Source organism: Asterias amurensis, chromosome 12 (assembly GCF_032118995.1).
Source record: "Asterias amurensis chromosome 12, ASM3211899v1".
NCBI lineage: Eukaryota > Metazoa > Echinodermata > Asteroidea > Forcipulatida > Asteriidae > Asterias > Asterias amurensis.
In genome coordinates this window covers 1836306-1857222 of record NC_092659.1, presented here as the reverse complement: position 1 = coordinate 1857222, position 20917 = coordinate 1836306, and the positions used below count along the sequence as shown (strand labels likewise).

At 37.8% G+C, this 20917-nt stretch overlaps 1 protein-coding gene across 1 annotated transcript in view; it reads left to right on the top strand.

Annotated features, from left to right (window-relative positions):
• Positions 1-2537: 2537 nt before the first annotated feature.
• The window catches only part of LOC139945458 (uncharacterized), a 41189-nt gene continuing 22809 nt past the window's right edge, over positions 2538-20917 (top strand). The window contains exons 1-8 of the mRNA XM_071942809.1: positions 2538-2622; positions 4393-4782; positions 14593-14709; positions 15702-16067; positions 17584-17697; positions 18493-18591; positions 19526-19882; positions 20647-20763. Coding sequence (XP_071798910.1) covers positions 2538-2622; positions 4393-4782; positions 14593-14709; positions 15702-16067; positions 17584-17697; positions 18493-18591; positions 19526-19882; positions 20647-20763 — 1645 coding nt within the window. The remainder of the gene's footprint in view (positions 2623-4392; positions 4783-14592; positions 14710-15701; positions 16068-17583; positions 17698-18492; positions 18592-19525; positions 19883-20646; positions 20764-20917) is intronic.

The following is a 20917-nucleotide window of genomic DNA, read 5'->3' as shown; positions in this document are numbered from 1 at the left end:
TCAAGCCATTAGTCACGATAAAGACCGTGCAAGCATTGTGCTAAATCAAATGGGCCCCGACAAAAGTGTGTAAATTCTCACTGTTTCACGAAGAGCCGCGAATACTAAAAGGACAGAATAATCGATTTCTACAGGAAAGGGTCTTTATCGCAATAAGTTGCACTTTGCGTTTTCGTGAAGACCCACATGCCCCCAAAATACAGTGTTAAACATTGTAACAGAAGAGCATAAAATGTAGGTCAAATCGTTTTTTTTTTTTCAGGTTTCTTGAAGGGCCACTTCAGTTAGTGTGCTTGGATTACGAGATACGCGCCCTTTTCTTGTGTAAAAACACGTATTTTAGTTTAAAGACACTGGACACCTTTGGGTAATATTGTCAAAGACCAGTCTTCTCACTTTGGTGTATCTCAACGTGCACAAAATAACAAACCTGTAACAATTTGAACTAAATTTGTCGTCGAAGTTGCAAGAAAATGATGAAGGAAAAAAAACTTGTTGATGCACACTTTGTGTGCTTTAAGATGCATAATAAAAAGGCGTTTTCACGAAGAGCCACATGCCCCTAAATGCATCGTAAAACATTGCAACAGATGAGAGTAAAATGTAGGTCAAATCGTTTTTCAGGTTTTAGGAAGAGCCTCTTCAGTCAGTGTGCTTGGATTACGAGATACGCGCGCCATACAGTTTAAAGGCACAGCCATCGATTTCACCAAACTCTTCCTAAATTAGGTTTTATCTTAGGACTAAGGATGAGTTAAGTTCCGTATCCGAAGACGTTACTCTCTAATAATGTAAAAGAGTGAAATTTTCACTCTCTTGTCCGAGTGGTTTAAGTTTCACTCATTTGAGAGTTAAAGTCAATCTGTCTCACTTTTTATGAGTGAAATTGAAGCAAATTTCACTCGAAATCGAATTGAAAGTACCCGTCTTTCACTCTAAAAAGAGTTGTCCGACATATGGCTCTTTGCAAGAGTGGTATGGCGGACAAAACGGGTGCGTACCCATTATTTTACATTTAGGGATCGAGTGTGTGACGCATTGAACCCATCATAAGTAAGGAGGGGTCAATCGTCCTAAACTCAAGACAGGATTAGTCCTAGCGTTTCGTGAAATCGGTTGTAATTGTCAAAGACCTGTATTCTCACTTGGTTTATCCCAGAAGCGCGGCTTTTCGTGAAAACGGTGACGCAATGTGGTACCAAAAAATAATAATGTACTCGGATAGTGACGCGCAAGACTTGCGTTGCTATCTCATGATGTAAAAGAGTGAATTTTCACTCTTTTGTCCGAGTGGTGTTAGTTTCGAGTGAAAGTCAATCTATGTCACTATTTTTGAGTGAAAATGGAACGAACTTAACTCTAAATCGAGTTGAAAGTACCATTATTTCACTCTAAAAAGAGTTGTCTCCATGTCTCTTTGCGAGAGTGGTATTGCAGACAAAACGATGATACTCCCGCTTTCATTAAACGAATAAATCTTCCTTGCTCATCCAAGTCCCACCTCTGCAATCAAACCCTGACACAAGAATATAATCATTCCTTGATATACGAACTTGTCTCAGCAAAAATTGCGAACGTGTCAAAAGCAGTTTTCGATTTCATGGCTGAACTAACCAATTAAAAGGACGAACCACTCAAACGAACTAAGAACTGCCTCTGCACAATGTGTATAGCCTTTTGTCAAGGCCTTGTGGCTTAGAGATCCGCGATCTCAAGCGACTGGAGCGAAAGTCTCCTGTTCCCTTCGCTTGGGATCCCTGCCCTCCAAAACCTAGAAAAACTTGACAAAAGGCTACTATGTGTGTTCTTGAAATGCATATTATAGTGAAAAAAAGAAAGAAAAAAAAAATCCGATTTAACATGTTACATTTACCGCTGCTAAAGTGTATGGTTCGAACTGCCTCTAGCTACCGGGCAATCTCGGTGGTCTAGTTGGTAAGACACTGCTCTAGAATAGCAAGGGTCATGGGTTTGAATCCCACCCGAGTAATATGCTTGTGATTTTTTCCCCACAGAACTCGGAGGTAGCGACCAATAAAGTAATAATGACACAAACTAACCTCATCACAAAAGTTGAAAAAAAATCCTATAATCAAAATCCGTGTTTGCCTTTGTGTCTTTTAATAAAGTGAATAAAATTAGCTGCTGTAAACTGATATCCAACCAATGGTATAAATGCAAAAAATAGTTATTGGCACTTTTCTCAATTAGCCTTCGAGAAATACCCTGCTAGGATCGAAACGTCAGGCCATTAACTTTTTATTGATAGAGTGATCTATAGACAAGCTTGCTCTGATATTTTGGTCAGGTTTCAAGAGAAGAAGAACGAGACATCATAATTGAAATAATTTGCCGGCTGGCAGGTTTATACGTCGATGTCAACCATGAAAAGTCACCGATGTATAAGTAAGAACTTTTAACAAGTCGGTGACATTTCGCGAGTCGTGTCTGGGACAATGGTACGTGTGGCTTGCATATAAATCAGTGATTGTGTGCTGATTTTGTGTCTTTTTTACTTCAGATACAGTGACGGCGAGATGGGTGATGGGGAAACAACCAGGCTACGGCGGGTGATTCTGGCTCTGGGAATTCTTAGTAATTGTATCGTAACAGCTAATGCAGGTAAGTTTCATTGAATGTATATAGCCCCTGTTCACACTGTACTCTACTCCCCGGGGTTGCCCCGGGAATAACGGCAGACCTGTTCAGTATTCACACTTCGATTGCTTTACCCCTGGTCTGCCCCGGTCTGCCCCGGCAAATGGGCATACCCTGGGGAAAGGCACCTCTGCCCTGGAGTAGGGGCAAGCGGTAAAACCCCGGGATATTATTATTAAAACGTGCAACCGAACCCCGCGGAATACATGGACATGACGTGAAAGTGCGCCGGGATAACCGTGGAGTGAGAACAAAATAAGGCATCACCGGGCTGTAATTTCACTGGGATAAAAGGTATAGTGTGAACAGGGCTTACAGCTGACATGTTGATAAAAAAAAATCAGTTATCTAGTGAAATTATGTCCGTCGAAAAAAGCTACGACCGGGATTCGAACCTAGTGGCGTTTGGAGACTCTTTGGTTAAAGGCAGTGGACACTATTGGTAATTACTCAAAATAATTATTGGCATAAAACCGTTCTTGGTGACGAGTAATGGGGAGAGGTTGATGGTATAACACATTGTGAGAAACGGCTCCCTCTGAAGTGCCATAGTTTTCGAGAAAGAAGTAATTTTCCACGAATTTGATTTCGAGACCTCAGATTTAGAACTTGGGGTCTCGAAATCAACCATCTAAACGCACACAGCTTCGTGTGACAAGAGTTATTTTTCTTGCATTATTATCTCCCAACTTCGATGACCGATTGAGCTCAAATTTTCACAGGTTTGTTATTTTATGCATATGTTGAGATACACCAACTGTGAAGGCTGGTCTTTGACAATTACCAATAGTGTCCACTGGCTTTAAGGAGACTGAGATCAACCATGCACAAGACTTGTGGTTTATCTATAATATCGCCTTGGTTAAAAAGGGGCTCTCTCTGTACATTATGTTTTTCACCACTGTTTTGCCCTAAATCGGGAGGGCAGTCTTGAGTAAAGCGAGCTGGTATTTCTAGTTGTACAGGAGGCTATTCCACATTTTGGGGCCATTGTCCGAAGATTGACCTCTCTGCAAAAGTTGGATAACGAGTTCTTGGCACAAATATTGGGCAGAGGGTACACCCACCTATATTGGTAATTATCAAAGACTAGTCTTCACAGTTGGTGTATCTCAACATATGCATAAAATAACAAACCTGTGAAAATTTGAGCTCAATCGTTCGTCGAAGTTGCGAGATATTAATGAAAGAAAAAACACCCTTGTCGCACCCTTATCACACGAAGTTGTGTGCTTCCAGATGCTTGATTTCGAGACCTCAAATTAATTCTAAATCTGAGGTCTCGAAATCAAATTCGTTGAAATTACATCGTTCTCGAAAACTACGTCCCTTCTGAGGGAGCCGTTTCTCACAATGTTTTATACTATCAACCTCTCCCCATTACTCGTAATCAATAAAGGTTTTATGCCAATAATTATTTTGAGTAATTACCAATAGTGTCCACTGCCTTTAAATTGTACATTCTCTATAAGGAATTCCCGAAATTTCTAGAACACAATGAATACACAATATATGGTACATACGTCATGCCACAAATCGAGAAAATATATGGGAACCATTCTGTCAACCCCCCTGTCCTTTCTCTGTGTATCTTCATACGAAAAGTTAACTTCACTGTGACCATTTGAATGGAGTAGACAGCAAAGTTTTTAGCATCAGCGAAGCTAGCTAAGTGTTGCGTTCACACGATCAATGTTCGCTCTCTCTCTCTCTCTCACTCTCAACAACCCACAGATGACTTCCAACAGATCAACATCACTTCAGAGTCACCCACGAACATAACTTCCCCGGGTTACGGATCCTCCAACGGATACCCTACACAAAGCTTCACCACATGGGTCATCACAGCTCCACAGGGCACTATCATCAGCGCTAGAATCTTAGACTTCCAGGTGGAGGGACACAACAGCGCAAAAGACGACCTATTCATTGGGAGCGGTCTGAACTACACTACGGTGTATGAGGGGTACAGACTACCCCCAGATAAAAGTGTTGGAGACCGTGGAGAGGTGAGGCAAATCATCTCATCCGGCCCGGAGATGTGGATGGTCTTCAAGACGGATATCTCAAACAATCCGCCGCGAGATGGTTTCAAGATTCAGCTGAGCGTACTTTCTGAAACAGGTAAAGCACTTTTTATTTCCACTATATTTCTAACTGCCTCTAGCTATAACGGGCAATCTCTGTGGTCTAATTGGTATGATACACTGCTCTAGAATCGCAAAGGTCGTGGGTTCTAATCCCACGGAGTAATTATGCCTGCTGTCTGTATACAATGCTGACACACACCGGTGTATATGGGTTTTATTGTATATAGGTTTTCTCGGTCAATTTCGGAAAAAGAGCAGCCAATAACCACCAAGCTATTCTATTTCGCGCAAAATCGAATGTTACTCAAAAGGGTAATTCGATTTCGTTTTGGGATTAGTCAAATGTAATGTTGCGACATTCGAATTAACAAAATAATCATTCAATTTAACAATTCATCAAAGCAGCATTCAAATTCGCAGACGCTTCTTGAGGCGTGTGTGTCCAAAAAAGAATGACGCTACGCTAACTGAACAGAGTGCTTAAGGAATTTGACTCGACCCAAAACGAATATGAATGGCTGAATTCTGAATTTGAAACGCGGTAACAACTGGAAAAGTAAAACAGCTTTAATTCGAACGCATGAAAATTACATTGACTGCTCATTTGCCGAATTTGACCGAGAAAACCTATATTATAGGTTTTCCCGGCCAATTTCAGCAACAAATCATTAAATTTCATTAACATGCATTCAAATTCACGCAGTTTCCCCTAATCCTCTCAAACTAGGGGTTCTTTTTAGCTCTTAAAGGAACACGTTGCCTTGGATCGGTCAAGTTGGTCTTTGAAAAGCGTTTTGTAACCGTTTGTTATAAAATGCATATGGTTAGAAAGATGTTGTAAAAGTAGAATACAATGATCTACACAAATATGCATCGAAATTGCGTGGTTTTCTTTTTACCTCGTCCAATAACACGGTCGGCCATTTATGGGAGTCAACATTTTGACTCCCATAAATGGCCGACCGTGATAGTTCGCGACGTAAAAAGAAAACCGTGAAATTTTGAGTGATACTTGTGTGGATCATTATATACTACTTTTAAAACATCTTTCTAACCATATGCATTTCATAACAAACGGTTCCAAACGCTTTTTATAGACCAACTCGTCCGATCCAAGGCAACGTGTTCCTTTAAAGCATTCAATTTCGTTTTCGTGCACACATGATTGCGTTTTGATCGTTCAGATTCGCTTTAGTCATTCTATTTCATTTCTAGGTATTCAAGACGACACTTTGACCATTCTTAAGTTGAATTTCTACTACCTATTGTATGTATTCAAAGTAAGACTCACCGAAGCGAAGATGATTTTGCTGCTAGTTTGAGTTTTCTTTTTCATTTATGTGCAACGAATTTCAACTTCTTTGCATTCAAACTAAAGATGACTTATAATGGCTTTATGACACGAGTAAACTGGAAATTAGAGCTTCTATACTAACACAGATGTTTTCCTAGGTGTTTCCATGTACTTTACATTATCATTTTGTTTTCTTAATTGTAATATTGTTCCATTTGCTTGCCTTGTTACCCTTAAAGTTAAAGCATGTATCCGATTACATTGAAACGAAAACTTTTGTTTGTTTGCTTTAGCCTTGTTGTCTTTGTTTTTGCTATGTCCAGAACTTGTCAAACAAGAACGAGTCCTTTTTTAGGGAAACAGTTAGCTTAAAATCATAAGGGTTTGTTCTCAAATTTATAAATAAGTTAAACTCAATAATATCCTGTTTTTTACACAGGTTCTTCTCTTTGTTAACAAGTTTTTTTTACGGAAACACAAAGCTGACAATTATAAGGGTTCGTTCTCAAACTTACAAAAAGTTAAACTCAATGTTAATCTGGTGTTTTTTCACACTTGCTCTCTTTGATTGTTATACGTTTGTTCTATTTGTGTTGTGGTTATGGTTTATGTTTTGTCTCCATCTTTTTCTTCTTCTGTAACCTTCAATGATCTGACGTGCAAGACATCTTGGCATGTAGGTTAGGCTATATATACCATCTGACGCATTTTTCATGAGTTATTTGTCCAACATAGGCAGCAACGAATGAGTATAAGCACATAGGCCCAACGAAGAATTTTGCTTTGAATGCAAACAATTGGAAAATGTTTCCCCATTAATGAAAATAAAGGGTTGACCAGCTCTAGCTGCTGGCTTTAACGAAGTTGAATGAGTCTAACGGCCTGACGAAATTGAATGATGTGAGTTGACCAGTGAATGCTTAACTGTTAAAATTGAATAACTCCTTTTGACTCTTGAATGCTGATTCAAAGTGCATTCATTTTCAAAACGAAATTGATTGAGCCAGGAGTTAAAATGAATGGATTTTTGCTGAAATTGGCCGGGAAAACCTATATTTACATTTATATCTTTAGGATTAAAAACAAAATGGACCGGTTCAAAAAATGTGTGTTCCGTAGCTTTAAAGTATAACATCACAAATCTAAAGTAAATATTATGTTTGTCACGACCTTACGAAAACGTTTCGCTCTATTGCAGTTTTATTCTGATTTAATTACAGTGGACACTATTGGTTATTGTCAAAGACCAGTCTTCTCACTTGGTGTATCTCAATGTATGCATAAAATAAAAAACCTGCGAAAATTTGAGCTCAATTGGTTGTCGAAGTTGCGAGATATGAATGAAATGAAAAAAAAACACCCTCGCACACGAAGTTGTATGCTTTCAGATGGTTGATTTCGAGACCTCAAATTCTTAACTTGAGGTCTCGAAATCAAATTCGTGGAAATTTACTTCTTTCTCGAAAACTACGTCACTTCAGAGGGAGACGTTTCTCACAATGTTTTATACTATCAACCTCTCCCCATTACTCGTTACCAAATGAGGTTGTAAGCTGATAATTATTTTGAGTAATTACCAATAGTGTCCACTGCCTTTTAAAACCTTTAAACATCAAAATGGCTCAGTATTTCATAAAAACAGGAGGCTTATATCTGATAACAATGTTGTGTATTCATACACATACACAACACATTTGAACACAAACCAATCAATGTAATATTTTGACAAATATTTCCCTCTGAAATTAAGACATATTCAAGAAAACTGAATACAAAAACAAACGGAATCGCTGATTTTTTGATATTTTTCTCCTGACTCGCATTACAGATTAAGCCAACATCTGCACATGTTTGTTATTTCATGTGTTATGTTTGATCCAAAAACATGAACAATGTATGCGACTATTTTGTCAGCTTTACCGATCCTGAAATATAAAAACCTTGGAAAAGACAATTGGCTCGTAGTATTTTTTTTTTCAATCCACTAAAAAAAAACTAAAAAAAAACACAAACATGAACCCCAACCTATGCCTTAGTGCGTATACACAAAACACTAATAGCACCCGTTTAGCAGAGAGCAGGTGCCACGTCAATTAAAGGACAGGTGTGGGCATGGGATATTTTTACGCACCATTCGTCAATTTCACCACTTACCAAAAACATTGAAAAGAACGCTTTCAAAACTGTTCGTAGTTACATGTTGCACACTCGAGTGAATGTAACTCTACTCTTTATTGAACATTACTTGTAACTTTGATCAGGAGAACAAATGTTTTCTAAAGGCCCATTTTGTTATTTCATCTTGGCCGAGTTATTAACACGTTATTAAATTAATGCTGGATGGCCATGGTTGTTATGTATTTTTGCCGAACTTATACTGTGCGACGGCTGTTTTATGTCTGTTTATATTGTTGCTTTTACCGATCTACTATAGGGAGGAATAATAATACTGTTCGTGAACGCAATAGGCCTTTATCACGCTGCCTCCATCTTGGATATGTTCCTCGTATCTGATAACAATAATGAACGCTAATAATTATTTTGCAATTAGGAGCCAGACTATTTTGTTCTTCCAGTCTGGGTTTGGTAACATTGATATCAATGGGAGAAATTCAAGATGGCCGCACCCTGATAAAGGTATATAGTCGACCATGGATGTTTGCATATGTGTCGTCTTATTCCAACATGCATAACATAACTACCTGTAAAAAATTGGGCTCAATATTGGTCATCGAAGTTGCAAGAGAATAGTAATGGAAGAAAAAATAAAAAGACTTTTTGCACAAATTTGTGTGCTTTTAGATGCGTAACAAAAAGCTTCAGACCTGAAGTCTTTTAATATTGAAGTGAGAAATTACCTCTTTCTCACATCTGAAAGCACACACATTTGTCAGCAAGGGTGTTTTTCTTTCATTACTTTCTTGCAATATCTATGACAAATTTAGCCAAAATGTTCACAGATTGTTTATCATTATTATGTATATGTTGTGATACACTTAGTGAGAATACTGATCTTTGACAAATTACCACATTTCTCCAGTGCCTTTATAAGGGAGAACACCGCTTCAAAATATTCTGTGTTTTTTCCAAACGCTGGAATTAACTAGGACAATGATGTATCCATCAACTGTGCACAATGTGTATAGATCAATATATCATATAGAATTTGCAAATTTCATAACTTGTCCATCAGTGTTTCCCATCTCGATTCTTCATTTCATTCAAACACTTAGCTGAAGCCCGAGGGAAAAAAGAATGGCGCCACCTTAAACCATCGAATAATCAACACTTTCCTGTGTTGCTTCGGGATAAGTGTGGCATCTTTGTCACTTTATGAAATTAAATCATACGCCTGAATATGAAAGCGAAACTGAACGACTAAACAGACATTCATGTTGATTCTGGAAGAGAACATTACTGGAACAAACACGGGGAGTGTTGATGTATATCATGACTCCCTCTAGTTACTTATTCAGAGTTTGGATAATTTCCATCTATGGTTTTACCATTTACTTATTCAGAGCTATGTGGAGTGTTTTCCTCTTTGGTTCCACAAGTTACTTATTCAAGGCTATGTTGTGTGTTTTCCTATAATGGTTTCGCCATTCTTATTCAAAGCAATGGGTGTGTTTTCTTATGGTTCCACCATTTACTTATTCAGATCTATTGGGAGTGTTTCCTCCAAGGTTCCACCATTTACTTATTCGAAGCTTTGGGTGTATTTTTCCTATAAAGGTATCACCATTTACTTATTCAAAATGAATTGGGTAGGTGTTCCTATACATAGTTCCTTAATCAAGGCAGCGGAGTGTTTTCTTACGGTTCTACTATTTACACATTGTGAGAAATAACGTAGTTTTTGAGAAAGGGGTAATTTCTTACTCAATTATTAAAATACTTTAGGCCTAGAGGTTTTTTCCCCTGGTATACTTATACAACCCTTGTATCACACGCAATATCATAGATAGATAGATTGTTGTTACTGCGTTTCAAATTCAAAATTCGGCCATTCAATTTCGTTTTGAGTCGAGTCAAATTCCTTTAGCACTATGTTCAATTTAGTGTATCGTCATTCTTTTTCGTGACACACACGCCCAAAGAAGCGACTCACGAATTTGAATGCTGCTTTAACGAATTGTTAAATTGAATGGTCATTTTGTTAAATCGAATGACGCAACATTACATTTGACTAATCATAAAACGAAATCGAATGACCCTTTCCAGTAGAATTCGATTTCGCGCGAAATAGAATAGCTTGATGTTTAAATTGGCTGCTCTTTTTCCGAAATTGGCCGAGAAAACCTATACTATCAACAGCTACGTTTCTCGTTACCAAGTAAGTTGTATACTAACAATAATTTTTTGAGTAATTACCAACAGTGTCCAGTGCCTTTAATACACAAGTAGATCGATCTGGATCGTATCAATTCATGGAGTTATAAAAAACAACTCCATGATCAATTTTTACTTGTCACTTCCCCAAGGACAATTTCTACGAAGACCCATTTAAAACGAGTTATGACGCGTGAAAGTTCCACTCACCGTAATATTGTATTGTCCAATTAGTAGCGAGTATAATTACACGTATAGACACTCTATGTTCTTCAAATAGCGGCAGCCGACGACTGTTTACTTTGTCCTAATTCTATAAACTAATTATGCAATTATGATATTATGATAAGCGAGCCACATAAAGAATGAAACTCCTCTGGGAATTATTCTATTAGAGCCCGAGATCTAGAGTAGAGTAAATCTGTTCTCATATTTTATTAACAGGTGCGGAATGTTTTTAGGAATTGTTATTCCTATTGTTTTCATTCTGTTTCTTGTTTTTTTTCTTCATACAATGGGTCGTATGAATAAAAAGTAGTACTTACTTATACTTGAAAATTTCAAGTATTTACTACCATCCATATGAATAAAAGGAAGTAAAAACTATTACTTAAAAGTATTTACTAAAATGCTAAAAGTATCTACTTTTACCAAAAAGTAAATTCTTTTAATTTTAGCACTTACTTACTTCCATATGAATAAAACGGAGAATATACTACAAAATGCAAGTAAATACTAGTGATTTTTCAAGGTAGCTCCAGAGCTACCTTGGGCACAGAAGTAAAAGGCTCGTCCGAAGAAATGACAGTGTTTATGAATGTTCCTCACAGGATAAATGTTTTAGTCCAAAGGAAAGACATCACTGAAATATTAAACAGACACATACACAGTGTTTCACAACAGAAACAATACACACAAACTCAAACTGCTTTTAATCAAACTTGTTTATATATGCTGAGGATAAAATAAAACCGTTTGTAAAAAAAACCGTTTTGTATCATTACAGTAAGCTTTTAAAAAAGATATACAGAATGTTTTCAACTCAGAAATGAATGCCTCGATCATTAAGGCTTATTGTTAATAAAATCAGAAGAAGTATTTTCTAAACAATTAAATGCATTTCAATAGAATGTTGTTCGTGTTATTATTAAAACGTTTAAGTTTAAGTTAAATAGCTTGCTCATATCCAGCTCTCATCTTCTCTATACAGCGCTGTCATGCTCCACTCCAAGTTTCAAAAGCTTAACAAAAACGTTTTTATTATGTGTGTCCAGATGAGTCGTCTTCATCAAAATGTTGTCAGAATAAAAACCTCATGGCTGACTTGAAGATTTCTATGTTTCTGTTAAATCAAATGCTGCTTTGGCTGTGTGTGTGAGTGCGTACGTAGACGTGAATGGGAGTTGTAATACAAAGGATACCTTTTGTTAAGAACCATTCAGCCATGGTATATCAGAAGTATTTACTCCAAAGCATTACGTGAATACTTTGCAGTAAAAGAATAGGTTTATTCATACGGAATTTAGAAGATGCTTTTACTGAATGCTTCTACTTGGAAGTTTATGCTTTTACTTTTTGCTAGTACTTGTCAGTAAATACTACTTTTTATTCATACGACCCAATGTGCTTGCTTAGTTTGTTTTACTTATGTCATGTGTAGCGTCCTAGATCGTCTGAACACGATTAATTGGTGTTGTTATTATTATTAGATCTGGCTTCACTTTGGAACATACTCCCCCACGAACTCAGAAAGGAAACATCACACATTCTACAAATTCGATTAAAACTATCCTTTCTGGAGTTCCTATAACTGAATCAGCATCAGAATGTTGTTTTTTGTTCACGCAATTCTACTCTCAGTCGCACCAGGAGTGTCAAGTCTGACAGACATGGTGCGTTATAATTAGTGTTCACTCTTATTATAGGTGTTCCGACGTAGCAGTCGGAACAGCTATTGTTTTCGTCAAGACTTATTGCAGTCGATACAGTTATTGTATTTGTCGCAGATTTATATTTAATAGTTGTTCCGATATAGTGGTCGGAACAACTATGTTTTCGTCAAGATTTGTCAGTATTTAATGGATATGCCAGATAACGATGCGTGTTTCGTTTTAAATTATATTTGCTCTTTACTTTAACAATTTGTTTCAACGAAAACTTGATTGGTTTCAGTAAAATGAAGCGGTGATTTTTTTTTTTTGAATTTTTTTTTTCGCAACTAGACTCCTTTGATCCTCGAAACATAACTCCAAGCACGTGCTTCTAAATCCCGCTCTTGGTCTTTTAGTACAACTCGCCAAATAGGCTACATACAAATCAATATTTACTGAAGATCATTCGTCTTTGTGTTTCGCATTGTCCTTACCGTCAACGTGGCGCCATTTTGATCTACATGCAGCAACCTTTCAAACTTGAGTTTTAAAAACGTGGTCATGGACAACAAATGAGATGGCGAACATTTTAACCCTTTCGTGCACTGTTCCTTTTAGTGATAAATTGGTCATATCTACACATTAAATTTTGTTTATTAGTTATGTTTATAATAATATAGGTTTTCTCGTCAATTTCGGAAAATGAGCAGCCAATTTAACCACCAGCTTATTCTATTTGGCACGAAATTGAATGCTACTAAAAAGGGTCATTCGATATCTTTTTAAGATTAGTCACACATACTTTTACGTCATTCGATTTAACAAAATAATCATTCAATTTAACAATTCATCGAACATGCATTCAAATTCGCAGGATTTTTTTTTGAGGCGAGCGTTTAGTCATAAAATTTCATTTTGGGGCAGTCAATTCTGGAATTTGTGCAATCTTAAAAACGCTTGCGATTAAGTTTTTGTTTCCTTGCGAGTGTTAAAGGCATGCGGTTAATTTGTTGCCACTCTTGAACATAATATGCCAAGATGTCTGCTGGCACGCCAACAGATTGATGGTTGGTGAATATTAAAATATAAAAAAACGAACTAAAAAAAACCATTTAAACACATTCAAATATCAGGTCTTGCTCCAATTAACCATTAAAGCTCTCCCGAAGAAAGAAACCTTATGGGGCCTCAGGTAAAGTCTACTGGAAACTAAATATAAAATAAAGAAAATAAGGTTCGCTTGATTTAAAAGTGAAGGTACGAAACAGTTGCCTTTTACAGTTTATCTGTTTATTTGTATTTCTTTAGTCGTTTACTTATTGTAGTTCTCGTTTTAGCGAAATTGATTGCCTCTTTACGAAATTGAAAATGATTAAATCAGCAAAATTACTAGTCGAACCAGCTTTGGTAAATTGATGGTTAATGATGGGAAAAATTAAAGCAAAATTTCCAGCTTTTCAAAATGTGTGTTGATCCTTACTAAAATAATATGTATTTGCAACAATTGCATCAAGATGTACAAACTTTCTTTGATTTCTTGTTGAGCCAAACAGTCGTTTGATCTTAAAACTAGACTTGTTCTCTAGTCGTCTCATTATGTAAGTCGCATATCTTATAATAATAATAATAACTAGTTCTTATAGCCGGTTTCACAACAACCGTCTCAATGCGCTTTACAAGAGTGCCGTGATCATTGGGTCAATACCATTCCTTTAATCTTTCTCAGCTCCATGTGAGCATACAGCATGGGCAGCCGAGCGCTCCAAAGGCTTTTTCATATCACACTATCAGCCTCTACCCCTTGCAGGTGTTATACCCCTGGGTGGAGAGAAGCAATTATGGTAAAGTATCAAGTGTCACGACTGGGACCCGAACCCACACTCCGATATGACTTAACCACCAGAACTTGAATTCGATGCTCTTAAAACCACATGTTTTGCACCTGAATTCAAAGCAGACATTGCTCAATGTGGTTCTGAATATTTTCTTGCTCAATATGGTAATTAGTAATCTTTGCTCGAAATATGATAATGAATATTTTCTTGCTCACTATGGTTATGAATATGTTCTTGCTCATTGGTAATGAATATAATCTTAATTTCTTCGGGGACGACCTTGTCGGCAAAATTTCGATGATTTTATTGAATTCTGCACACACAAAAAGCTGCCGCCAGGCCCATAATTAAAAAAGCTTAAAGGGTTTGGGTATTTTGTGTATGGCCAAAAAAAACAGTGACCACAGGTTTAAATTAAACTTACACGGTTTGAAGATAACACATTAACTGTAAAATGAGGCTAATTCGGTGTTTTTATTGTGTTCTCTTTTTCCTTGTTTATTTTTGTTTAGAGTCGTGTGCTTCGAATGAGTTTGGTTGCCACGATGTGATCTTAGTGTGTATGGATGAAAGAGTGGCTTGTGACGGTCCACCACACTGTGCTGACGAGTCGGATGAAATGCAATGCGGTAAGAATACTTCATTTTTACCCTTTTTTCTATATTCTTATTACCAAATATGCACTGGTTATATTCTGACAGGTATACTTGCTTTCGATAACCAGTGATGTCATTGGATACAATGGTTTCATTGGATAAAGGACAATTACGTAAGCTTTCTATCTTTGTTTTGATTGGTCCGAAGTGATGTTTCGGTCGTCTGCATATTATGAATGTAGTTGATTATGAACAGGGTGAACCTAGGCTTGAGGTCACTTTCTGGCGTATTCACGAGCCTCGAGGTGTGACGTCAGATGTTCAGGCTTTACTTTTGGTTGTCTGTTGGTTGTCTGTTGGTTGTCTGTTGGTTGTCTGTTGGTTGTCTGTTGGTTGTCTGTTGGTTGTCTGTTGGTTGTCTGTTGGTTGTCTGTTGGTTGTCTGTTGGTTGTCTGTTGGTTGTCTGTTGGTTGTCTGTTGGTTGTCTGTTGGTTGTCTGTTGGTTGTCTGTTGGTTGTCTGTTGGTTGTCTGTTGGTTGTCTGTTGGTTGTCTGTTGGTTGTCTGTTGGTTGTCTGTTGGTTGTCTGAGCCCATAAAAGGCACTGTGGACACGCTTGGTAATTATTGTCAAAGACAAATATGGTCACTCAGTGTACCCCAATGCTTGATCTGTGAACATTTTGGCTCGTTTGGTCATTAATAGTTGCAAGAAAAAATACTAAGAAAAAACTCTTTGCTGCACAAATGTATGTGCTGCAAGATGCATGAGAAAGGCTTCAGGCCTAAAGTCTTTCTCAGATCCAAATATAAAAAATAAAAAAAAAATGAAATTACCTCTCCTTTCTCAAAAACTACGTTATCTTGAGGGATTCGTTGCTAACAACACTTCTCCGTTGCTCGTTCTCAGGTAATGTTTATGCTATATAACATAAACTTCGAGTAATTAACAAACGTGTCCAGTACCTTTAAAGAAAAGGTATTATTGCTCACTCCCATTTTTCCCTTCTTATAATTATTTTCTTCAGAACACTGCGGACAAACTGACATCGATCTTTCCGTAGTGGACACGTACAATTTGACGTCACCCGAATACCCTAACGACGTCCCCTATGAGATCCTCTGCCATTGGCTGGTGACGGCACGTGACGACGCCCACGTGCTCCTCTCATTCGTCAACTTTATTTTGGACGAGAACGAAGATTCATTCTCCGTCGGCACTGGGCACGACCCGAGCAATATGACGTCATTGGTGCTAGAGCGCAGTGTTAGCGTTACGCCTATGGGGGGGCTGGTGATCAAATCAAACCGGATATGGCTCGCGTTTAAGACTACGGGCCACCCAACACTCTTAAGTGTACTGCAGATTTCGCTGCGAGTAATCAAACCAATAGGTATTTTAGACAACTATACTGAATTTACATGAAGTTAACAAAAATAAATAAAGATATACATAAACTTCTCTGCTATGGGGTCATTTACTGCACTTCCATACTCGTAATGATCAAAATGTCATTAGGCCTACATGAAAATGAGTATGTATTTATTTGAAAAAAATATATATAAAAATACATGTTTTACTTAAAAGGATTTGGGTACTTTTTGTAACGTTAATCTGTGGACATTGTGTTTTTTGTCCTACAAAAAGTACCCGGACTCTTTAAAACATTAATGGTTCTTTTTGCCAATCATACTTAAGGACGACTCTACACCCCATACCAGGAGCTCCAAAACATGAAAATAAAAGCATTATATTGAAATCCATACAAATATTGTACTCTATAAATGACCTTATGGTGGAAATCCTAACTGAGCAGGCAAACTGTCATTTAATGAAAAGAACTGGAATAACATTTCCTAAACTTACTTAGGTGGTCTTTGATTAACTCGATTTAAAATGAACACTTTTAAAATATGAAACAGAATTCTCGAGCGGTGACTACGGTCTTGTGAGTCGGTGTACTAAACTCGGTACACTTCAGCACGATATAAATCGCTATTGAATTCAATTTAATTTAATTCATCATTTGTTTGATACCCATATGACATGATTACAAGCATTGAAATAGATGAAGAAAGGGACCTACGGCAAATGTTCTTCCTCCCTTTAGTTGCTTAGTTTATTTTATTTGCTGGTCAATCTATAGCTCTATTTAGCCCTTAGCTAACAGCTGATTTCACTGGGACAAGAATAAGTATTGTCGTCTAGTCACCGAATCCAAATTTATTGATTTGTGAGATTCATAATCATGGACGTTAAACTAATGTTTGTATGAGAGAGATTGGTCGCCAGTTTGGTGTTTGTATCTAATGTAGGGAGTCTGTCACATTCCCTCGACGGGAAGATCGTCTGTTAAAGGCAGTGGACACTATTGGTAATTGTCAAATACCAGTCTTCTCACTTGGTGTATATCAACATATATGCATAAAACAACAAACCTGTGAAAATTTGAGCTCGATTGGTCGTCGGAGTTGCGGGATAATTATGAAAGAAAAAAACACCCCTGTCACACGAAATTGTGTGCTTTTAGATGCTTGATTTCGAGACCTCAAATTCTAAACTTGAGGTCTCGAAATCAAAATCGTGGGAAATTACTGCTTTCTCGAACACTATGTCATTTCAGAGGAAGACATTTCTCACAATGTTTTATACTTTCAACCTCTCCCCACTACTCGTTACCGATTGAGGTTTTATGCTGATAATTATTTTGAGTCATTACCAATAGTGTCCACTGCCTTTAAACCAATGTTTGTATGAAAGAGATTGGTCGCCAGTTTGGGGTTTGTATCTAATGTAGGAGTCTGTCACATTCCCTCGACGGGAAGATCATCTATAAACAAACTCTGCTGTATTTCTATGTATTTGAAGCAACCTTTTGATCATTTTCGATGTTTTTTCTTTCTTTTAAGTGTGTCAAGATGGAGAATTCCCATGCGAATCTGGTTTGGAATGCGTGACGCAAGAAGCTGTCTGCAACGAGTTACCAGACTGCTTAGACCACTCCGACGAATTGAACTGTCACGGTAAATTATTCAGTTTTTTTAAAACTTGATTACAAACCGTCGATTTCCCGGGAATGATATGTTTCTCCTTGTCTGGTGTAAAGTGCCATAATCACGAGTAACACTTTATAGAGCTTTCCAATCCAACCAGAATGGCCGATTGTACAACGAGTTAAATGTTGATTTTAGCTACTCTCTTTATTAATAATGTTTTGTATTTTAGATTTTAAACCAAAACATTAATTGCATTTTTAGTACTTCAGGAATTCTATTTATTAAGTTGTTTTACTTTCTACTTTGTCCATAATGCCATGTACAGCGCCCTAGAGCATGTTTACATGATTGTGGCGCTATATAACTTTTGGTTTTATTATTTATCATTGCTAAGCAAAATGTAAAGTCACAAAACAAATCACTTTGGTAATACTGAAAGCTTGGTGTTTGTGAAATGTGTTGGTGTTTGCGTAAGCAGAAGACATTGCTTAACATTTTTTTTTTTTTGCTCAGTAGAGTTATGATGAGCATGATACCAGTCACAAATGGTACATGTGCTATAAAGCTTGGCTGGTAACCTTAATCTTTTGTAAGCATCTTTTTTTTTTGCTAAAGCAGCTACATTCAAATTAGGTTCTGGTTTCCCATGACTTCAAGCCTGTCAGTATTAATGAACCGACTGCTTTAAAACCAAACAAAACCAACCTATCAAGATGAATACAACTTCGATTGATTCATTCTTTTTTCCATCTACATCATTATTAATACAAGAAAACCATATGTTCTAGTTTCTTTGACCCTTGTCTCGCTGTGTGTATATAGATTCACCCTCGTGTCATGGGACGTGCTCTTGCTTGGAGAGAGCGAACATTTGCAACGGCGTCGCGGATTGTCCAGACTACTATGACGAACTCTTTTGTGGTAAGGGCTTAATAGAACACGTTGCCTTGGACCGGTCGAGTTGGTCTTTGAAAAGCGTTTGTAACCGTTTGTTATAAAATGCATATGGTTGGAAAGATGTTATAAAAGTACAATACAATGATCTACACAAATGTGCCTCGAAATTGCGTGGTTTTCCTTTTACCTCGTCGACTAACACGGTCGGCTATTTATGGGAGTCAAATTTTTGACAGCTAAAGTTTTTTATTATTTGAGTGAGAAATTACCTCTTTCTAAAATTTTACGTTACTTCAGAAGGAGCTGTTTCTCACAAAGTTGTACAACAAACAACATGTCTCTCCATTGCTCGTTACCAAGTGAGTTTTTATGTTAACAATTATTTTGAGTAATTACCAATAGTGTTCAGTGTCTTAAAAGCAGCTCTATGAAACTGGACCAAGATTTCAAGGACAGACATTATGGATGTTTGACGTCCTTGTTAAGAGACTGGGGGAGAAGGAAGTCAATTTATACGAAGAAGATGATTTATGAGGACGGGGAAAATTAGGACAAGAAAATCTTAACTGTGTCTGTGTGTATATATGCCAGGGATCGATTACAGTGATGTTATTGTGGCTTGCTTCTTGATGTGGATCAATATGGTATAAATTCAGCAAAATAAAATGGCGGTTATCTTAGCGCGGACGTAGGCGGTGTATAATATGAGATGGCGTCATCACTACTCAAGCCAGCCTATACATTGTAAACATGTTTTCTGAATTAAGCTTCGGCTCCAGGTTCGGCTGAGGCTAGCATGGCCCCGCGGTTGTTTTGACAATATTGCGCATGCTTTGCGTACGCGCCAAGGGCTTCAGACGAGAGGACGGAGCCTGAAGCCGAATCCAAAGCCGAAATTTGGCCATGGTCAATTAAAAATTCATGTTTTTTTCTCTCTCAAAATTGTTCATCTTTCTAGAGCCATGTGGTGATCCTTTCATCCAACTCACAAACAACGACACCATAGTCAATCTGACTTCACCACGATACCCTTCACTTTATCCACGTGAGATGTCTTGTATCTGGCTCATCACTGCCTCAAAGAACCATCGCATCCTTCTTCGCTTCTTAGACTTCAAACTCAACGTAGAAATCCTGTCCGTTGGAGACGGGCACCGGCCAAGCGACGAGAACAGCCTAATCATGCAACGATTTGGTGTGACAACACCGGTTATTGTTACCAGCGCAGAGTCGAAGATGTGGATCACGTTCGAGACATTTTCAGTCTCTTCTATATTTCGAGGATACTTCCTGCAGATATCGCAGTTTGTTACAGGTGACGAACATCAATCCAATCAGAACTTATAAATGAATAGACTGGTGCCCACTTTCAATCGACACATGCACTGGTTTTACTTGCCCACTGATTTCATTGGACAACAGTTTAGTGACGTAACTGACATCTGTGTTTTGATTGGCTCGAAGTGATATTTGCTCCAGATATCGCAGTTTGTTACAGGTGAAGAACATCAATCCAATCAAAACTTATAAATCAATAGACTGGTACCCCCTTTCAATAGACACACGTACTGGTTTTACTTACCCACCGATTTCATGTGACAAAAGTGCTCATGACGTAACTAACGCCTGTGTTTTGATTGGTCCGAGGTGATATTTCCTCCAGATATCGAAGTTTGTTACAGGTGATGAACATCGATCCAATCGACTGATTCCCCCCCCCCCTTTTGATTGACACAAGCACTGATGTTACATGGTGTGCCTAATGATCCCATTTGATACAAATTGTAGTGACGCAACGACATATGTGTTTTGGAGTGCGTTTTGGCGACCCCAACCAAAAACTGTTTCGGTTGTTGGTCGTTGGTTCTGATGTTCAGACTGAACGATAACCCAATTGTGAGCTCGGTTACCGTTTTGGTTATGACGTCAGAAACAGTTTTTGGTTGGGGTCGCCAAAACGCACTCCAGATTTGTCCGAGGTAATATTTCCTCCAGATATACAAACTGATTAATCAAACTCATCAGTGCAAGGATAAAACCAAAATGAATAATTTTAATGTTGTGTTGTTTCTTTCACAGTTGAGTGTGGCGCTGATGAATTTAGATGCACTTCAGGTACCCAGTGTGTGCCAGACACGCAGAGATGTGATGATGTATCACAGTGCCTTGATTTCACGGACGAAATTGGCTGCGATGGTAAGTTAATAGGGAGGTTTAGCAGCACGTAACGCGAGCAAACACGTTAACGTGAACGTCAGAAAATTGTGTCGTTTCTAGGTGATGTCACTATTCTGAGCGTATTGCATGTTCATGTATGGCGTCTGCACGTATGTACCTGACGTGAAAAATG